General features: G+C 52.6%; 5 protein-coding genes across 5 annotated transcripts; 3 read left to right on the top strand and 2 right to left on the bottom strand.

Moving 5' to 3' along the window:
• Nucleotides 1-16: 16 nt before the first annotated feature.
• PG998_001142 (Spindle pole body interacting protein) lies at nucleotides 17-757 on the bottom strand (the record flags this gene model as incomplete). The annotated part of the gene is made up of 1 exon (XM_066867960.1): nucleotides 17-757. The coding sequence occupies one exon, from the start codon at nucleotides 755-757 to the stop codon at nucleotides 17-19; it is 741 nt and encodes a 246-aa protein (XP_066736375.1).
• Nucleotides 758-2,800: 2,043 nt separating this feature from the next.
• Nucleotides 2,801-3,563, top strand: PG998_001141 (Calcium-binding ef-hand protein; the record flags this gene model as incomplete). Its single annotated transcript, XM_066867959.1, has 2 exons — nucleotides 2,801-3,086; nucleotides 3,145-3,563. 2 exons carry the CDS (start codon nucleotides 2,801-2,803, stop codon nucleotides 3,561-3,563), a joined length of 705 nt encoding a protein of 234 aa, XP_066736374.1.
• A 2,116-nt stretch (nucleotides 3,564-5,679) lies between these two features.
• On the top strand, nucleotides 5,680-7,893 carry PG998_001140 (tetratricopeptide; the record flags this gene model as incomplete). The annotated part of the gene is made up of 5 exons (XM_066867958.1): nucleotides 5,680-6,184; nucleotides 6,265-6,351; nucleotides 6,438-6,587; nucleotides 6,665-7,598; nucleotides 7,653-7,893. The coding sequence occupies 5 exons, from the start codon at nucleotides 5,680-5,682 to the stop codon at nucleotides 7,891-7,893; spliced, it is 1,917 nt and encodes a 638-aa protein (XP_066736373.1).
• An 805-nt stretch (nucleotides 7,894-8,698) lies between these two features.
• Nucleotides 8,699-10,514, bottom strand: PG998_001139 (glutathione synthetase; the record flags this gene model as incomplete). Its single annotated transcript, XM_066867957.1, has 5 exons — nucleotides 8,699-9,306; nucleotides 9,327-9,820; nucleotides 9,875-10,017; nucleotides 10,080-10,155; nucleotides 10,216-10,514. 5 exons carry the CDS (start codon nucleotides 10,512-10,514, stop codon nucleotides 8,699-8,701), a joined length of 1,620 nt encoding a protein of 539 aa, XP_066736372.1.
• Nucleotides 10,515-12,133: 1,619 nt separating this feature from the next.
• PG998_001138 (snf2 family helicase) lies at nucleotides 12,134-17,701 on the top strand (the record flags this gene model as incomplete). The annotated part of the gene is made up of 3 exons (XM_066867956.1): nucleotides 12,134-14,180; nucleotides 14,231-17,075; nucleotides 17,128-17,701. 3 exons carry the CDS (start codon nucleotides 12,134-12,136, stop codon nucleotides 17,699-17,701), a joined length of 5,466 nt encoding a protein of 1,821 aa, XP_066736371.1.
• Between the last annotated feature and the right edge of the window lie 424 nt (nucleotides 17,702-18,125).

Genomic DNA, 18,125 nt, shown 5'->3' with positions numbered 1-18,125 from the left:
AAGTTGAGAACGTAGATTAGGGGGGGCCTTCTCCGCCTTCAGGTTCGCTGTCGGTCGATTCATCGTCCCAGTCGTCATCGTCATTATCTTCATCGTCTTCGCTGTCCTCTTCCGGTTCTTCGTCATCATCAGGGATCAGTCCAGCTGCCCGGTCTCTTCTGCGCTTTCGCCTCCTGCGCCTTTCTGCCCTTGTCTTGGCTTCTTCCTCGTCTTCTTCCTGGCTCGTGTCTTTGTGCAGGAAGAATATAGTCCAGTCCTGGTTACGCACGTGCGCTTGGTCTGGCAGCATGAGCTCGGCGAGCATGTGTTCGTCTCCAGTGATGGCCACAGGATACTGGTGTTCCATCACCGGGCCACGGTCAATGTCAAAAGACGCAACTAGGATATATTCAACATGATTGTCGATCGACCCGCGTGGGTACTGGGAACGAAGCCGCCTAGGCGACTGGGCATCGGGGTTGTAGCGCTTCGGGGCCGATAGCGAGGAATGCTGAGAGGATGCGCCGGTGCGACTTCCGACCGACGATGTCTTGTTGGACTTGGAGCTAGGATCGGAAGTGCGGTCGGTATCGGCCGCGATAGGCGGCTGTGGTGACCGGGAGGGTCGAGAGCTGTGCGACATCTGCGAGGCGGACCGCGAAGAGGGAAAAGACGAAAGAGATGCGCGCGGGTTCACCGCGCCCGGAGGACCATTCGAGATTGACTGATTTGTTGTCGTTCGCGTGAGATATGGCAAGGAGCCATGGATTGAAGTCATGATCGATCCAATCCCCTCCGAACCTAGCAATACCCCCTCGTTGCCCGATTCTTTGTGGGTGGGACCGGATAACGTGAGCTCGTGCGTGCGTGCGTGCGTTGGGGCGTACCTAACGCAGGCTTGTCTGCGGTCTGTACGTAGTAATGCGCGATACTTGTGGTAAGCTCTGAGCTACTTGTGCCTTTGCTGAACTCTCTCGGCTTCAATTGATCGACTGCGGCAAAGCCAATGCCAGGGTGTGTCAGTGTGTACTTTGCGTGGCCGAGACTGGATTGATGCCCTTTCTCAAACACACGTTCCCTCTCTCTCTCTCTCTCTTTCTCTTTCTCTCGCCTTGTCTGTCAGCCGTGGACCAGAACGCTTTGGATTTGATGGGGGCGGGCACGATAAAAGGGGGTTTGGAAATTGATCGACGACAAGCCCCTGCCATTCGTGGAGCCGAAGTAACAGTTCGGCGGCTTTTGAGACACCCGAAAGCTGTTAAAGAGCGGTACCCAACTCGCCCATCGGTTCCTCCTGAGCGCAGATCTCGGAATGAGTGGTTCGTTCACTTGGAGAAGAAGAGAATGGCGCGGGCTTTGTTATATCAACAAGTACTGGCATTGGCATGTAGGCATTGATTTGATCATACATGGCTTTCATGAAGTCGCTACTAGTAGCCACTCACAACAACACTCTAGGACAGAGTCTAGCTCCTCCGGTCTAGCGTTTGGCTACTGGAGCTGGTGTTTGAGCTGGCGCTGATACCCATCTCTTACAAGTGAGCAACGACATACTTACCCAGCTTACGTATCCGGGGGTATACAGTAAATGGAGATGTAAGAATAGTTTAATAACTTGCAATGCCGAAATATCCCACGACACGAAAGCGCCCCTGGGCAAGGGCATGCAATTAATTTGTATTCCGAGGTCGCAACAGCACCAAGTACGGGGTTGGAAGGCTTTGGCGTCTGGTATCTAACATGCATACGTGTACGTGTCTAGTTTACGTCTGATTCGTCGCAACGTGTTGGGTGTATTGATATGGAAGGGGAGATTGTCTTCGAAGCATCCTGGCCATGTGCTATCTGATTCTACAACAAACATCGTGGTGTGGTGTGTGGAACAAAGGCTTGAAAGGACCCTGAACCCCCCAGATGACGGTCAGTTGAGGCTAGGATCGTAAGCCTCACCTGCAGTAACCTGAAGAGGGCACCAAGCCACAATTTTCGACTATTGATGCAGGATGCAGGCTGGCAGGTGTAGATTAATTAAGCTTGTAGTGGTAGCCCAAGTCAGGTACCGCCCCTACAACTATGTACGTACATACCTAATACTTCGTGCTCCCCTCCCCGGAATCAGAGCCGTAGGGTGCCCTGTGCAGATGGGTTGGTGCTAGTGGCACATCCATTCCATTTCAGCATGCTTGCGTTGCCCGGACATCAGCCGCCTTGTTGACCGCGCTGGCCAGCTCGGTGGGCTTGGCAACTGGCGACTGGCAATCCAAAGGCAAAGGTGAGGAAGGTAGTGACTTCACCAAACTCAACATTGCCGATCTTGTATCAATCGTCATTTGTTTTGACAGCCTCTATCTAATCGTTAGATCTCCGGTTTTCCCTAGGGACCTTGGTGGTGCATGCCATCCCTCAACCCAGTCTCGCTGCGTCCATTCTCGTCAGCAATCAAGCGGTATCGAATCCGTCCAAGAGCCCATCGATCGATACATACATACATACATACATACATACGTACCACGGCACCAGCAGCAGTATCTCGGCCGCTTGACCTTTGCTTCTGCATAAAAGTCAAGACATTCTGTTGCATCCATCAACCTTGCATCCAATTTTACAGATGGTAAACATTGAACCGTCAGGTGGAGTGCACTGGGCAGAATATCATCGACTGACACCCACGACGTTAGGCGATGCAAGCTGGTTACAAACCTTCGCCCCTTAGCTACGGCGGCGCCACCAGAGGCTCTCCCTTCCGCAGACCTGAATCACCATCATCGCCATCAATCCTACGACAGTCGACACCCCCGGCTCTACTACTAAGATTGGCAGCATGCCCACACCATCGCGATTTGCGGGCGCATCAAGTGCAGCAGATTTGTCCGAGATTAGAAAGTCACTGTCGCACACACAACTGAACGACATGCCTACGAACTCCCTCGCCTCGGCGGCGCCAATAGGCCGAGCACAACCAACTTCGCATGCTACACACGGAAATGCTCTTTCACAACTTCAGCCAGCGCAAGTACGGACTCTCAGAGACGGCTTCCAAATCCTGGATAGAGACAGTGACGGGATTGTCAATAGAGAAGATATAGCCGATATGCTGACCCAACTGGGTACGTAACAAGGTGGACGCCCATTCGTGAACACCTCGAAGCTGACACCTTGATGCAGGTCTTCCGTCTGGCCCATCCGACATCTCGCAATACTTCCCACCCGGCGGACCGCAAACGATGACACTCGCCGCTTTCCTAAATAGTCTGGCGACCGCGCTAGCTTTAATGTCTCCCAGTGCGGAATTGGTGTCTGCGTTTTCGGCTTTTGATGATGACGATAGCGGCCAAGTAGATCTGGCTGAATTGCGGGATGCTTTGTTACATACGGCCCCGGAGCCGGGTGAGCGGGCTCTTTCCGCGGCTGAAGTAGACAAAATCATGGCTGGTTTCAGTGGGCGCAGGGCTTTCAGCAAGCATATGGCAGGTGGACTGGGCAAAAGGGGTGAGGTGTTCAAATATCAAGATTTTGTGAATTCGATTGTAGGAGGAAACAATAACTCGGAAGCTGCTTCTCATGAAGGCTCCGAAAGTCAGTAACTCAGAAGAAATGCACGAAGGCTAGACAGCGTTTGGCTTTGCTCAAGCACGAGAAACGTTTGATTGGTATTCACGAGACCACAACGCTTTCGGTACTATCAAGAATACGATGTGGGAAATATGCCTATCTACAGCACAGGTTGAGCAAGATAGTTGTTAGCCAGCTCCAGATTTTGGCTTTGCATTGGTAGAGGACACATGAGCCGAGATAAACGTAATGAAGTGCATGTACGTAGTAGCCCGCAATTTCCGAGCAACAACATGAGTATCACATTTGATATATCCACGCACTTCTGGTTGACTGCCGATCTGGTAGAATATCATGAGAGCAACTCAGGTGTTGTTGTAGGAAAGCGATGACGTATATGCCAAGTGCATTCCCCATGCAAGCCGACCGAATCCATTCTGCAGGTTACAGCCGTCCCAGCCTCCAACTGCAGCCTTGTCACTTGCCTTTGGCTTCGAGGTCATGCCCCCTTGCCCCCACAGAACCTTCGAGAATCAGGGAGAATGATGGACTGCCGGGACGTGCCTTTTTGCAGGGCCTTTTTTTTCTCTCTGGCTGCCCCTGGCCCCGGGCCCCTGGCAAGGTCTGGCTCCTCCTGGGCCGCTGGCTGATAGCAGCCGTTATGAAAATTGATGTTCAAAGCGGGTGTACGTACAAGGATGTTGATCCCAGCCAGCCAACCGAAGGGAGCACATCTTTAGCTCCATATCCGAGCATTTCAATGACTCCAAGGACTCCAATGGCTCCATAGAAGAAATGGCCGAAGAGCGACTCCGAGTTCAACCTCTTCATTTATCTGCAAACACTTTGACGATTGGCCACTGAGGGCGACAATTATGCGCTGGAGATGCATCTGGGGGTAAACACTGCCGGCTCTGACCATGTCTATTGGGCGAACCACTCTTTTGGCGTGGTAACGTTGGTCTGCGTTTGTGATTGTGGGGGCATATTCTGGAGTACTCTATACCCTTCACCGTCACATGAGTATAGTCAAAGCGAAAGGTATTGTGCACTTGAGGGGCCGTTGCTTCTCCAATTTCACAAAAAAAAATCGACAGGCTGGGGAGAGGAGACGGATAGGCGACGAGGAATTTTTATCCCGTCAGGAACCAGCAGAACAGATTGGCATATTCCAGCAGAATTTGTGCAATCGGCCGGGGGAACTGGTTGTGCTAGGCTGATAAATCGAGGCCATCAATGGTTGAGCTGAGCCGGGTAGAAATAGGTCAAGTCAAGTAGTGTTGTTATGAACGGGCGCCTTGTTGGCCTGTCGTATTTTAAAACCAATCTCGAGGAAGCTCGTCCCTCTCTCAAGTTCACTCTGGTCTTCCTCGAAACTCCCATTCTTTTGGTCCTTTACAGAAGTTCAATAGCATCATATGGTACTGCTCACATCTTGTCTCAACCTTCCCACCATCACGCCTCTCGGCCCCTACCAAAACTCGAGAGTAGTGGCTTTTCTCACTTTAGCCCATTGTCTCAGGCCATAGCTTCATTGCGGCTGCTACACTACACTGCGCTGGAACACATTCCCACCTTGGTGTCTATTTTCGAGTCGGCTCTAAAATCGCATTAGGCGCGCTGCTAAAAAAGAAGTCGGGCGATAATATCGACTCGTGTTATAGTTGCCATCAGCAGCCTAACTCCCTAAAGACGTCAGACCTGCAGCTGAGTCAAGCGCTGCGCTTTCAGAAGAGGAAGAACCGTTTGTACCTGGCAAACTGGCGCGCACGGCGGCGAAAATCTGGACAACATCCAGTTGCGACACAAGGAAATAGCCCGAGAAGAAGCCCCCGGGAAAAAAAGAAGAAAGAAACAAAAGAAAGCAAAAACACAAAAAGGGAGAAGACGAGCCTACACGAGCTGGCTTGCAACCAACATACCATACCTTTGCAGTTTTCCTGATCGGGACTTTTCCTCTGGCGGAAAACTAGGATACATACAATCAACTAACTGCACAGGCTCCTAAAAGTTTGGGGGAGGTGCTTGCTTTAGGGCGGACAGAACCCGAGTCCCTGGCCCTGCCATTCGAGGTGGTGTGGGAACCTTTTTTTTTCTGGAATCGGATTTAATAAAGTAACTTATAGAATCTTCTATTCCCTCCTCCAAATGAAGGGTCTCTTTTCGTCCAAGAAACCCTCTGCTTCTCCTTCGCCCACCAAGAAGCACGCGACCGGGGAAAACGACGAGAACCGCAGTCCGCACGCCCACCGCTCAAGGGCAGATTCCTCTTCGCCCATCAAGTCTGCCCCTCAAGCAAAGCCGGTCGGAAGAAAGCCCGTTCGACCCGCTTCGCCCGCGCAGAAGGACTCTGCACCACCACCGCCATACACTGCGTCTGCAAGGTCTCGCAGCTCCCGTTCGTTCGGTAGCTCTTCATCGTCGTCTCGGCGCAACAAGATTGACCCGAATACCCATCCTTTGAACTTGCACCCTGACGAATACAAGCGCTTGTCGGCCCTATCCGCCATGAGCGACCGAAGTTCTTTTGACAAGATGGACGTGGACCGAGAGGCCTCGGCCGCCCCTCCATCTTCGCCACCGACACAACCTCAGCCTGCTGCTGGGAAGCCCAAGTTCACCGTTCCCCTGAACATTCCCACCAACACCAACGGTACAAAGGAGCCCGCAAACGGCGAGGGGCCAGCCCCCCACCTCACCGGTCGAACCCCTCCAGCCCCGTGCCCACCATAGAGGACGAGGCTGAGTCGTACAAGGCTGCCGGGAACAAGTTCTTCAAGGAGAAGGATTATCGAAATGCCATCATACAGTACAGCAGAGGTACGCTTTCGCCTGCTGGATTCTTCCAACCATTATGATCCGTTGATTGCAAGACAAAGAATGCTGACTGACATTTTCTCTGGTAGCTGTGGAATTAATCCCGACTTCGGCAACCTTCTTGAGCAACCGTGCTGCGGCTTACATGTCCAACGGGCAATATGAAGCTGCTCTCGAGGACTGCAACCGCGCTGTTGACCGTGATCCGACCAATGCCAAGTTCCTGCTTCGCCTGGCTCGTATCTATACCAGCTTGGGAAGGCCCGAAGAAGCCTTGATAACATTTGGTCGCATCCAACCCCCGCCTCGGCCAAAGACATGGCACCTGCCAAGGAAATGTCTTTGCATATCAAGGCTGCTCAAGATGCCTTGAACAATGGCACTTCTGGTTCCATGGTACTGCATGCATTGGATCAAGCCGAAAAGCTCCTCGGCGTTGGAGCGTTCAAGCCTCGTAAGTGGCAATTGATGAGGGGTGCGGCCCATTTAAAGATCGGCGGCATCAACTCTCTCGGTGAGGCTCAGAACGTAGCCATGTCACTCCTCCGGTACAACAGCCAAGACCCCGAGGCGCTGGTGTTGCGTGGGCGTGCTCTGTATGCCCAGGGAGACAATGACAAGGCAATTCAACATTTCCGCAAGGCACTCAGCTGCGACCCCGACTTCCGGGATGCCGTTAAGTGGCTTCGGACCGTGCAGAAGCTTGACCGAATGAAGGAAGAGGGTAACACCGATTACAAGGCAGGCCGGTGGCAGGCTGCCTTTGATAAGTATTCGTCGGCCTTGGAGGTGGACCCTGCCAACCGTGGCACAAATGCCAAGCTTCTGCAGAACCGGGCGCTTTGCCGATTGAAGCTGAAGCAATATAACGAGGCCGTGGCTGATTGCGACCGGGCTGTCAGCCTCGATCCCCAGTATATAAAAGCACGAAAAACAAAAGCCAATGCTCTGGGCCAGGCCGACCGATGGGAGGATGCAGTTCGCGAGTGGAAGTCCATCCAAGAGATGGACCCCGAGGATAGAACTATTCCGAAGGAGGTTCGCAAGGCGGAGCTTGAGCTGAAGAAGAGCCAACGGAAGGATTATTACAAGATCCTCAATGTCGAGAAGAGCGCCGACGATAACCAGATCAAGAAGGCCTACCGCAAGCTGGCTATTGTCCACCACCCTGACAAGAATCCTGGAGATGATGCCGCTGCCGAGCGCTTCAAGGACATCGGCGAAGCCTACGAGACACTGAGCGATCCTCAGTAAGTACAAGAACTACCTAGTCGTGATGATTGGTCACTAACTTAATCGCCTAGAAAACGTGCTCGCTATGACAGTGGCGAAGATCTGGTTGATCCCTCTGACATGTTCTCAGGAGGCGGCGGCATGGGAGGCATGGGTGGCGGCATGGGTGGCATCGACCCCGAGATCCTCTTCAGCATGATGAACGGTGGCGGAAGCTTTGGAGGCGGAGAAGGCTTTGGTGGTGCTCGCTTCTCAGCTGGTGGTGGTGGTCGGCGGCCTGGTGGTTTCCCCGGCGGCTTCCAATTTGGCTGACAACCCCAGCCCGAGGAAGACGACGATACTGCCGAGGAAGTCCAGTCGGAAGACGACTGGGAAGGCGATCGTCATTGGGGGGATGAGCACAAGGGGGCCCCTGATGAGACAAAGTCTCGCGATGCTAGATTTGATCACCACATTGCTCGTCTGCGTCGATGGGGTGTGATTCTTGTTGCTGCATTCGTTCTCCTCCCGCGTGAGCTTGTAAGTCTCTTGGTCGTGCTGCTGGGTGTGATATACATATCTGCGAAGTTTTTGGGCATTTTGCGTGGATCCTCATCGGTCTGGTAAAGAGGTCAATGGGAGTTCTGGATTCAAGAAACCGGCGAAGGTCGGAAAGGGGCACGAGAAAGAATGAAGGGAGTTGATAGACGATCCGCCACCATCTTCGGATTACACTTTGTCTTTTTTCTCTACAAACCTTCAACATGAACCGGATCATCTGAACGGCGTTTTTTCGGTTTCAGGGAAAGAGATGCATTCTTGGTCATGAAGAACGTAGATAGGCAGCCTACCTGTCTCGGTGTTTTAGCGAGAATACCGCCTTAAAAGACTCGACAGGTAAAACTTTGCCTGCATTACTCAATGGATAGACAACCTACCTCAAATGGCACCTACTTTCCATCTCAAAAGGCAACTGTTGTAACTGTGCGATCAGGATATATCTTCACATATATTATTGTGAAAAGACAGCCGTGTGTAAGTAACCGCAAGGTATCATACGTATGTGCTTGTATATGCGCTTTGTCCCTTTTTACATGCCGCTCAAGTCTTGCGGGAAATAGTCCGTAGACATGAGTACTTAATCATGTCGCTCGCCGCTGTTCTTGGCGTGGCCCCTACCCACCAATGCACAGCTATCCATACAGCCAAAGCCTGCTGCGACACCACCCTCCTCGCTCTTGTCACCCTTGGTCCGTAACAAATAACCAGCTTGCTCGTTCATGACAATACCACGGCCCTGCTTCTCGCGCTGATCCCACAAACAGGTCCCGTAGATGCCGAGTTCACATATAACGCCTCCCTGCTCCAATCTTCCTAGACGCAGAATCGTGTTGTGCACAGGGGGCGGTGTGATGAGCTCCATGAGGATGTAGGCGCCCCAGTGGGCTTCGGGGATCGATTTGAGGAAACCCGGGATGGCCGAGCGGTAGATGTTGTTGCCACCACCCTCGCGCTGGGGCTTTAGCACGTACGATCGACACTGCTCTTCGTCGAGCGCAATTGCGCGGGCTTTCTGACCTGAGGGGCTCGAATCCAGCGGGTAGATGTTGGTGAAGGTGCGCTGGAGTGCGGCGATGGTGTCGTCGGTATGGTGAATTCGCTGAGTGTTGCGGTCGTCTTTGGAGCTGATGAAGCGACCGAGGATGGGGGCTCGGACGAAGACGCATCCGGAGGCGTCGCGAGGACCTGCTGGACCTTCTTGGTACCGGCTACCTGCGTCAGCACGCTAGGACACTTGATGGCGGCGGACCGCTCGATGTGGTAACGGGCGTCCCAGGCCGAGGCGTCCGTATAGTCACCGGGTCCATAGCCGCTGCGCATATATACGACAGCGACCTCGAAGGTGTGCTTCGGGAGCTGGGGCGAGCTATATAAGAGTTGTCGGCCGCTTCTCTCTCCTTCGCCCTCGGCAAGACGGGTGTGTTGCATGATCTGGGAGTAAGGCAGCCGAAATACAGGGATGGTTGCCGGCGGCGCCTGGACCTCGTACTCGAGGTGGCGCTGGTCGAAGACGTTGCGCTCGCCATCCTGGACGAGGAAGATGACACACTTGGGATGTGAGGTGACCGAAGGCCCGTAGGCAAGGAAGGCCTGCCTGATGCCGGCAGCAAGGCCTCGTGTGCTCAAATTGGTCGGGAGGGTTAATTGCCCCTGAGTGATCGGCTTCTCCAACAACGTATACTCATTTACGGCCAAATATCTACGACTCGGTTAGTATAGCTGCTCGTTGGGAGAAGCAAGTGTAGACCCATACTTATGAAGCGCCGAGGTTTGGTATGAAAGACCTCCAAAAGACGAGGCTATGGTGTTGAATTCAACTTGCTTGATCTGGGGATCTGCTTCAGGTGTGCTTTGGTGAACCATATAATCTGAGCGGAACAGACCAAGCGACAAATGCTAAAGCTACGTTAGTATGAATTGTTCGATCCTGGTCTGTAAGATTTTACAATGGTGCTCACCTGGGCATAGCCCTCCTCCTTAACCTTTAGGTGAACCTTCCACAGCTCTGCGATGAACTCGTCACTGTCGCCGATGCTACACGGGTGTCATTAGCGCCATGCAAACCCGCCTCTTCTGGCATGGCGGTGCACCTACTCCTTGACAATCTGAGCCAGAAATTCCTCGTCCTGGCTGATTGCGGCGTACAGCTCGTTGTAGGCCTTTTGAACCACCCGTCCCTGGTCGAAGCAGATCTGAGGGAAGGGGCTGGGAAAGAGCGTCACCGGCACCGCAGTCGACAAGATACCAGCCGGATCAGCCTCTGCCGACACAACAGTTGGCGGGGGCCGGACGGAAAGACCGTGAGCAGATGCCCAGTCCTTGACCACCTCGACCAGCCGTTCGCCCTCGGAGGAGGTGAGATCGGGTGGGTAGTTGGCGGGTATGGAAGGCATCTTGCGGTCGATGCCAAGATTGAACTTAATCCTTTGGAGAGAACAGAATTACCTGGGGCGAATTGCTTGCTACTCTTCAAGGTGCAGGTGAAGATGCTTTACACTCCCTGGCTTTCTTTCTAGCTCTGGAAGAGACTACGGGTCTTCCGAAATGGCTTATTAATGGATTGGATTTCTCATGAGATGGATGCGAAATCTGATTTAGCAACCCCGCCTCACTACCGTGATGTGATGACGGAAGGGTTTCCATGGCACGCTCTTCCATGTACATTTAGCAGACATCTGTGCTCCTAGATATAATCTATGTGGGGTTCGTTCTATGTATCCTTGGTGTCCGTGTACTCGATCGCAACCTCGGAGAATTGGGTGTTGAAGGATTCAATCTCGGTCGCAAACCGTTTCTTGTCTCTTCTTTTTGTCTCAGAATTGCCCACCAAGAGTGCCCGGAACTGCAGTTGGTCGAGTGCTCTGTACTCCATGCTCACTCCATGCTCGCTCCTCACACACCTGAATACTTATTTATGTACATACATATATGTAGCTACCCCACCCCCACTTCAGCTGCCTGGACCCAGTTAGCCAGTGAGCCAGTGCCTAACAGGCGGGCTTAGTGTCTTTTGATCTCGGGCCCTGAGGAAGTCGCGCCTGGCGCCTGGTCTTTGGAAGGGGCGCGTAATTGTTGGTTCCATCATCCGTATGCCACACACACGGATTGAGCCTCCTCGTCTATCGTTGTTCAGCTGTTGAAGGCTCAAGCTAACCACTTCTTTCTGAGGCCTCACGCGCCACTCACTTCGAAGATGAAAAACAATCGGATCAGAGGAACAATCGAATTCAAAGCCTTGCAATGTTTTGTCCACCTTCGCACGCGATGAACCTGTCGGAATTCACAATCAGATAGATCACGATCGCATCTTTCTGGTCTCAACCACACACAATTCGAAAGTACCCAGCCATTCGAGCAGACTGCTGCCTTCGCAACCACCCCTCAACAACTCATTCAATATAGTACTCCGCCAGAATCCGTTGCTCTTATCACTTGTCCCTGGCAACATTCACTCGACCTGCGGTCCTCCCTTCTCTGTATAAATGCATGCTTCTTTCGGGCAGGGCGGACTATTTCTACGGACGAAAAGCCAACTGCCACATCGCAACACAACATTCCTGTTTCCCCTTGTGTGCGCAGGTGCCCTCGGCATCGAAGAACAACTGCATCAGGTCTTGGCCGTGCTATTTTCCAAGAATCATCGGCGTACCACAGCTTGGACTTCCACTGAACAGCATCATCTACAGGGTAGTGATATTGGATTTGAGGCCCAAGGCCTCCTTGTGATGCCTTGGGCAGTTGCACTTGTTGATCACCACAAGAAAGAGGGTAGGCAACACAATTTCCTATTGTCCAAGGGCTGTTTAACTACACAGATGAAGCGCAACCCAGACTTTATTGCGCTTCGCGATCATCATACGAACCTCCCACATTGAATCTTCTACCCCCACCTTCCCTATTGCCTTGCACCAACACCTCACACTTTTGGCCAAGCTCACTGAGTTGGAATCATTTTAGGCCGGGCACAAGTAATTGCCGAGTAGGCGTTAACCTTGGATTGTGCATCGGAACAATGGCGCCATCAGCCGGTCAAGGCATTGATCCCTGGGGATGGGACACCGATCGAGTAGTGAAAGAACTATGCACCGGCCGAAGATCATGGAAACCGCTCGAGAACCCTCCAATTTTGCCGGACCCGATCCATCTTGAGAGTGGTCTCAGGGAGAACTTGATAAACGGCGTCAGTCTCCTGAAAGACGCTGATGATCCAAGCTTCTTTCAAGATCTTGGCGTCAAAGCAAATAAGCACAAGAACACTTTGCGAGAGGCTATCTCCCAATTCCAGCAACGCAGCCCAATGTACAAGAAATATTTGCTTAAGCAAGAACAACAAGATGAGGATGAAGATATGTCAGATACTGACAGTGACGATCTCGAGGACATCGAATCAAGGAAACGCAAGCTTCAGGCGGAGCGCATGTCGCAAGCTTTGGAAGCTCAGGCAGCGTTGTCTTTGGAACCTGTCCGCACCCCAACTCTTGTAGCTGAAGCCGAAGCTGAAGCGGCAGAAGTCACCGCGACGGCTCTGCTAGATCTTGATGGCCTCAAGGAAAATGGCCACACAAAGAGCATGCCAGTCGACCATGTGTTGACTCGCAAAAAGAGAAGGATCGAGCCTTTGCAAGTCCTCGACCAACCTTTGGGGCTGACCACACGGGCTATACCTACTCAGGCTGATATCGTTATCGAGAACTTGATGCGCGATGGTATCCTCCGGGGGAACCCTTTCCTTGAGGCACCAATTATTGACACAGCTACGACGAGTGCGTCCACAAGTGGGCACGGCACCTCTACCGACTCTTGGTATCTCGGTAAAGATTCTCTTACGCGCGTCGACGTGATCGATTTCGACTCCAGTCGCTTGACGGACGCGGACATGACGTTTGTGTTTCGAAAACGGGTCCCTATTGGCAGACGCCGACAGGTCAATCAACTTCACAAACGTCGAATTCAACGTCAGGATCAAGATCAAGGCCAGCAACAGCAACTTGAACATCAACGCCGAGGTCTTCCCCCTCTATGGACTTCCAAACCAAGGATCAACCGCCCACTTGCAAAGACTGATGCTGTGTTTGGAACGGACGACCCTAATCATAACAGTGTGCTTCCTCTTCTTGGCGACTCTGATAGCGGCGAAGAATACGACTCAGATACGTGGGCGGAGATAGAGGCGGAGCAAAAAGAGCGCGAGGTTATGCTAAAAGCGAATACTGCATTGGCCACGGATGATATCAACGCAGCTCTTGATGAATGCATCACTGAGTACGTCGCAGCCTGGACTGAACGAAAACTGCCTAAGCTAGAGCAGCGCGCGAATATTGAGTGGAACGCCGCCCGACGAACCGGCCTGAAACGAGCTCTCGACACAGTCCAGCGAGAAGTTATCTATCTGCAGACTCGCCTTGCTGGTTTCCGCGCGGAGGTACATAAGCAGGAGTGGCGGACCAGGGCTGAGATCAAGTCTACTATGGGGAATTTTGAACCCACGGTGCAAGATCTGCAGGCGTCGCTGTGGACGCTTAAGGTTCTCAAGTCGCCGTCGGAACCTAAACGGGTTTCTAACGTTAGTCGGAAACCTGCCAAGAAACGTGAACAGAGGCCTCGCCCTATTGTTAGCGATGATGAGGGGGATCTAGTCATGAGCGACTCCGACGATGATTTCATCGTTGAAGACGAAGAGGGCCACGCACCTTTGCCTGAAGAAACCCCCTACGATGAGATGGCTATCGACAGTGAGAATATAGCCGTCGCCAACAATCCAGGCTCTATCGAGTCTGAAACCTTGAGTGCTGAGTTTGTTACTCACGGTAGTGTAGGACTGTCTACCCCAATAGATGACAATGAATCGGAGGTTCAAAACGTCGTAGCAGCGAATGTCGCCGGCAATGGCCATGCCGATGAACATAGCCGCTCGACCCCGTCTATCTTTGACATACTGGAAACTCACAACGGTGCTCGTGACGATCATGCTCTGGAAGAGACTACAGACCTTACTCGGGTGGGTCTTTCACCTACGCCCTCGCGACCAGACGGATCCAACCCATCTGGAACGCCACCACGTTCCTCATATCCTCCAGGTGTTGTGGACCTCACGACGCCAACAAAACAGTCGCAGAGTTCAAGGCACCCGAGCCAATCATCCCAACAGCTTTCCCCCTTAAGAAGTCGTCTTTGGCTCGTGAAACGTTAATCAAAGAATCTCCTGGGCTCTCGCCAATGCCTCAAAACCGTAACGAGCAGCTCGTGAAGGATGCCCTCAGGGACCTCCCTGAACCATACCAACCACTCATTGTTCAGCTTTGTAGGACTCACATGGCGGAGTCCAAGACAGACAAGGCAGACCTCTGGGTATATTACATTGTTCCCCTTCTCGGCCATCGTTGGACTGGTCCTCCATTTGATGATAGAGATAATGACAGACACTATTACGTGGCCTGTTATATGACGCGGGCATTCGACCTATATTCCGAGGGTTGCGCACCCAGTATACGGAAGTATTGGCAAATCACGGAGGAGCAAAAACAGTATATGGGTTCCAGGACACGCCAGTTTAGTGAATTTATGACTTTTTTCTGCAAGGTTGTCAATGATTTGAGGCGATCGGTCTGGAACAGACCGCTATCGTCTACTTCTGTCGGCCACTCTGCAAATGCAAAGTCAAACGACAAGTCACCTGGTCCCGAACAGCCGGAGGAGCTAGGTGCCATTTCCGAAGATAGCGACGAGGACACTGAGGATGAACCTGCCGTGTCCCCAACCAAGAAGCGCAGACCAATCCAGAGGGATCGCGCTGCCCAAAATCTGCGAGACAGTGACAAAGCTCGAGTCAAGGAACAAGCGAAGCGGCGAGAGTTGCTCCGTGCCAAACTTGCTGCACAAGGGCACTCAGAAGCGAGTCAAAACTTGCATCTTCTAATCAATGAAAGTAAAGAAGACGACCAGGGCTTCATCTACGTCCCAGATAATATTGCGAGTCGTATAAAGAAGCATCAGGTCGAAGGAGTTCGTTTCATGTGGAACCAGTTAGTTGCGGATTCTCAGAGCCGCCAAGGTTGTCTCCTGGCACACACCATGGGTTTGGGCAAGACGATGCAGATCATCACCCTGCTGGTCACGATTGCAGATGCGGCCGCATCTAACGATCCTGCAATATCCAAGCAAATCCCGGACGAGTTGAAAGAATCCAGGACCTTGATCCTTGCGCCGCCTGGGCTCATAAATAACTGGACTGACGAGCTCCTGGTTTGGATACCAGATGGGCATCCCATACTCGGTAATGAGTCGGAAAACCTATACAAAATCGACGCCGATACCTCAATCCAAGATCGGCATAACCAGATCGTGGATTGGGCAAACTACGGCGGAATTCTGGTCATAGGTTATGCGCTCTTCAAGGCTTGCGCCCTTATTCCCCTGTTGGCTGGTCACTTGTTCGACGAGGCCAATATTGTAGTGGCTGACGAAGCCCACATGCTGAAGAGCGAGAAATCCCAGATACATAACGCAGCCATCAGATTCAGAACCAGGACGCGCATCGCTTTGACCGGCTCTCCCCTGGCAAATAACGTCAAGGAATATCATTCCATGCTGAGTTGGGTCTGTCCCGGCTATCTATCTAACAGGAAGGAATTTGACCACGACTACGCGAGACCGATTGAAGAGGGCCTGTCCGTGGACAGCACTCGTGCACAGAAGAGGAAAGCGTTGACGAAACTGCGCGCTCTTAAAGAAACGGTTGCGCCCAAGGTACACCGAAGAACCATCGCAGTGCTTCATCACGACGTTCCGCCGAAAATGGAGTTTGTCGTTAGTGTTCCGCTAACCAAGCTGCAACGCGATCTTTACGAGACATATATCCGGTTCGACCAATCAGAAGACAAAGGATCGATGAAGTTGCTTGCCGGCGCCACTACACTGACGGTGCTTTGCAACCACCCAGACGCGTTCAGGGCTTTACTGAAAGAGCAGAGACAGAAGGGATCTGCAAAAGACAAGCCCGACGATCCCGACGATAAGCAGCTGATCAACTTACCCCCTGTGCTGGTCAGTGAGTTGCTGCAGATGATGCCTGCTAGGAACCTTAGAGATGCTTCCTACTCGTCGAAGATGCTGCTTCTCGATCGAATACTTGACGAGAGCAAGAACAAGGGAGACAAAGTTCTGATCTTCTCCCAGTCCATGAAAACATTGGACTACCTGGAGAAGTTGCTGCGCTTAAGGCGCCGGCACTATCTAAGGCTCGATGGCAGTACGTCTGCCAGCAAGCGCCCGGCTATGGTGCGAGATTTCAACGCAGTGGAGTCGAATTACGAGGTGTTCCTCATCTCGACAACGGCAGGAGGACTGGGACTCAACATTACCAGTGCAAATCGGGTGGTCATCATGGACTCTAAGTGGAATCCGCAGCAGGAGCAGCAGGCAGTAGGCAGAGCGTTTCGTATTGGCCAGACCAAGCCCGTCTTCGTTTATCGCCTCCTTTGCGGTGGGACACTTGAGATGAAGTTGCACCATAGGCAAATCTTCAAGATGCAGCTGGCTCAACGTGTTGTTGACGACCAAAAGCCGATCCCTAAAGCACAACGTCTTGCCGAGCTGTTCGCGATGCCAAGTGACCCAGAACCTGGAGAGGTAACGGAGCATCTAGGCAAGGATATTGTACTTGATAGTATACTCAATTCGGAACTGGGCTCGCACGTCAAATCGATTGTGATGACGGATACTTTTGAGGAAGAAGCCCTTGAAGAAGAGGTCTTGGCCCAAGATGAGGAGATGGAAGCACAACGGTTAATCAATGACTTCCATGCACGACAAGGCCGGACTTTGCCCAGCGGCGGTGCCGCATCTATAACTGCCGCCATTGCACAGCAGCAATACCAGGCCTCCATGGTCGCCGCTAGCAACACTCAGCAGACAGGCCCCAGCCGGGTGAACTCCTCTCAGCCCCCTCTCTGTTGGTTTCCGGAGCGCCGCTCCTGTCCTTGCCACTCCTGCGCTTGCCACCCCTAGCCAAAACGTTGTAGCAAACGGGGCTTTCCACATCCCCGTCCACCATCAACCAGTGCGGCGACCGGCGTCACCCAGTCTGCCAGCATCACTGGCTAAGCAACATTTGCAAGGAAGCGGGTCTGTTGCGCCGGTCCCCGGTGCTACTACGCAGCTTAGACAGGCGGGTGACTATTGGGACAATCTACAGGCTTTTAAGGGCGAGCTTGGCAGAGTGTTCTCGGCGAAACGAACGGGGGCCGATGCCAGTAGACTTCGAGCGGTAGCACAGGAGGTTGCTGCAGCATTTGGGCAACAGCAACATCAGAGGCAGTTGCAGGGTGTACGTGAGGCGAAGTGGGCGGTTATGGACTCATCAGCCTCACCGAGGTTCGTTGAGGCCATAGTCGCTGGACTGTTGACACCAAATAAGCTCGCCCTGATGGAAGCCAATGATATTGTGAATAGACGAGCGCATTGGGATAACCTGCCCCAAGAGTCCTGGGAGCAAGAAATATCCACTCACCGTCACAAGATCCACACCACAGTAGGAATCCCCCATCCAGCTTTCTCATTTGCTTCTTCTACGTCGCGATAAAGGGCCCGTCGTACGGGGCTGCAATAAACAGAGTACGAGTCGGACGACTCTTCACGACACTTGCTAATCTAACACAATCGCTAGGTCGACCCTGGGCAGGGGGTTTGTCTATTCCATCTAGCAGCCGGCCTTCAAATACGCATCGACAAAATGATCAGATGGCACTCCAGGAATTCAGAGCGCGAAATAGTGGGCAAGCCAGCAACGGGCAAGTCAGTAGCAGGTTGCCACCATGGGCTAAAACGATGACGGGCTCATCTTCGGCTCCCAGGAAGCGGAACGCCAAAAACCCGTTTCAGTGATACCCTATTTCCCTCTGTCGACATGTTTCGGCGATGATATCCTTTGGCGACATACCTATGGTCTGTTGTTACGGGTCCGCGGGCCTCGCTTGCGACTCTGCTTCGCGGAGTCTTCCTCGGCG

The sequence above is a fragment of the Apiospora kogelbergensis genome (genome assembly GCF_038363985.1).
Source record: "Apiospora kogelbergensis strain CBS 113332 chromosome Unknown utg000001l_segment0_segment0, whole genome shotgun sequence".
Classification (NCBI taxonomy): Eukaryota; Fungi; Ascomycota; class Sordariomycetes; order Amphisphaeriales; family Apiosporaceae; genus Apiospora; species Apiospora kogelbergensis.
The sequence above is the reverse complement of the archived record's forward strand: the minus strand, read 5'-3'. Positions and strand labels throughout refer to the sequence as shown.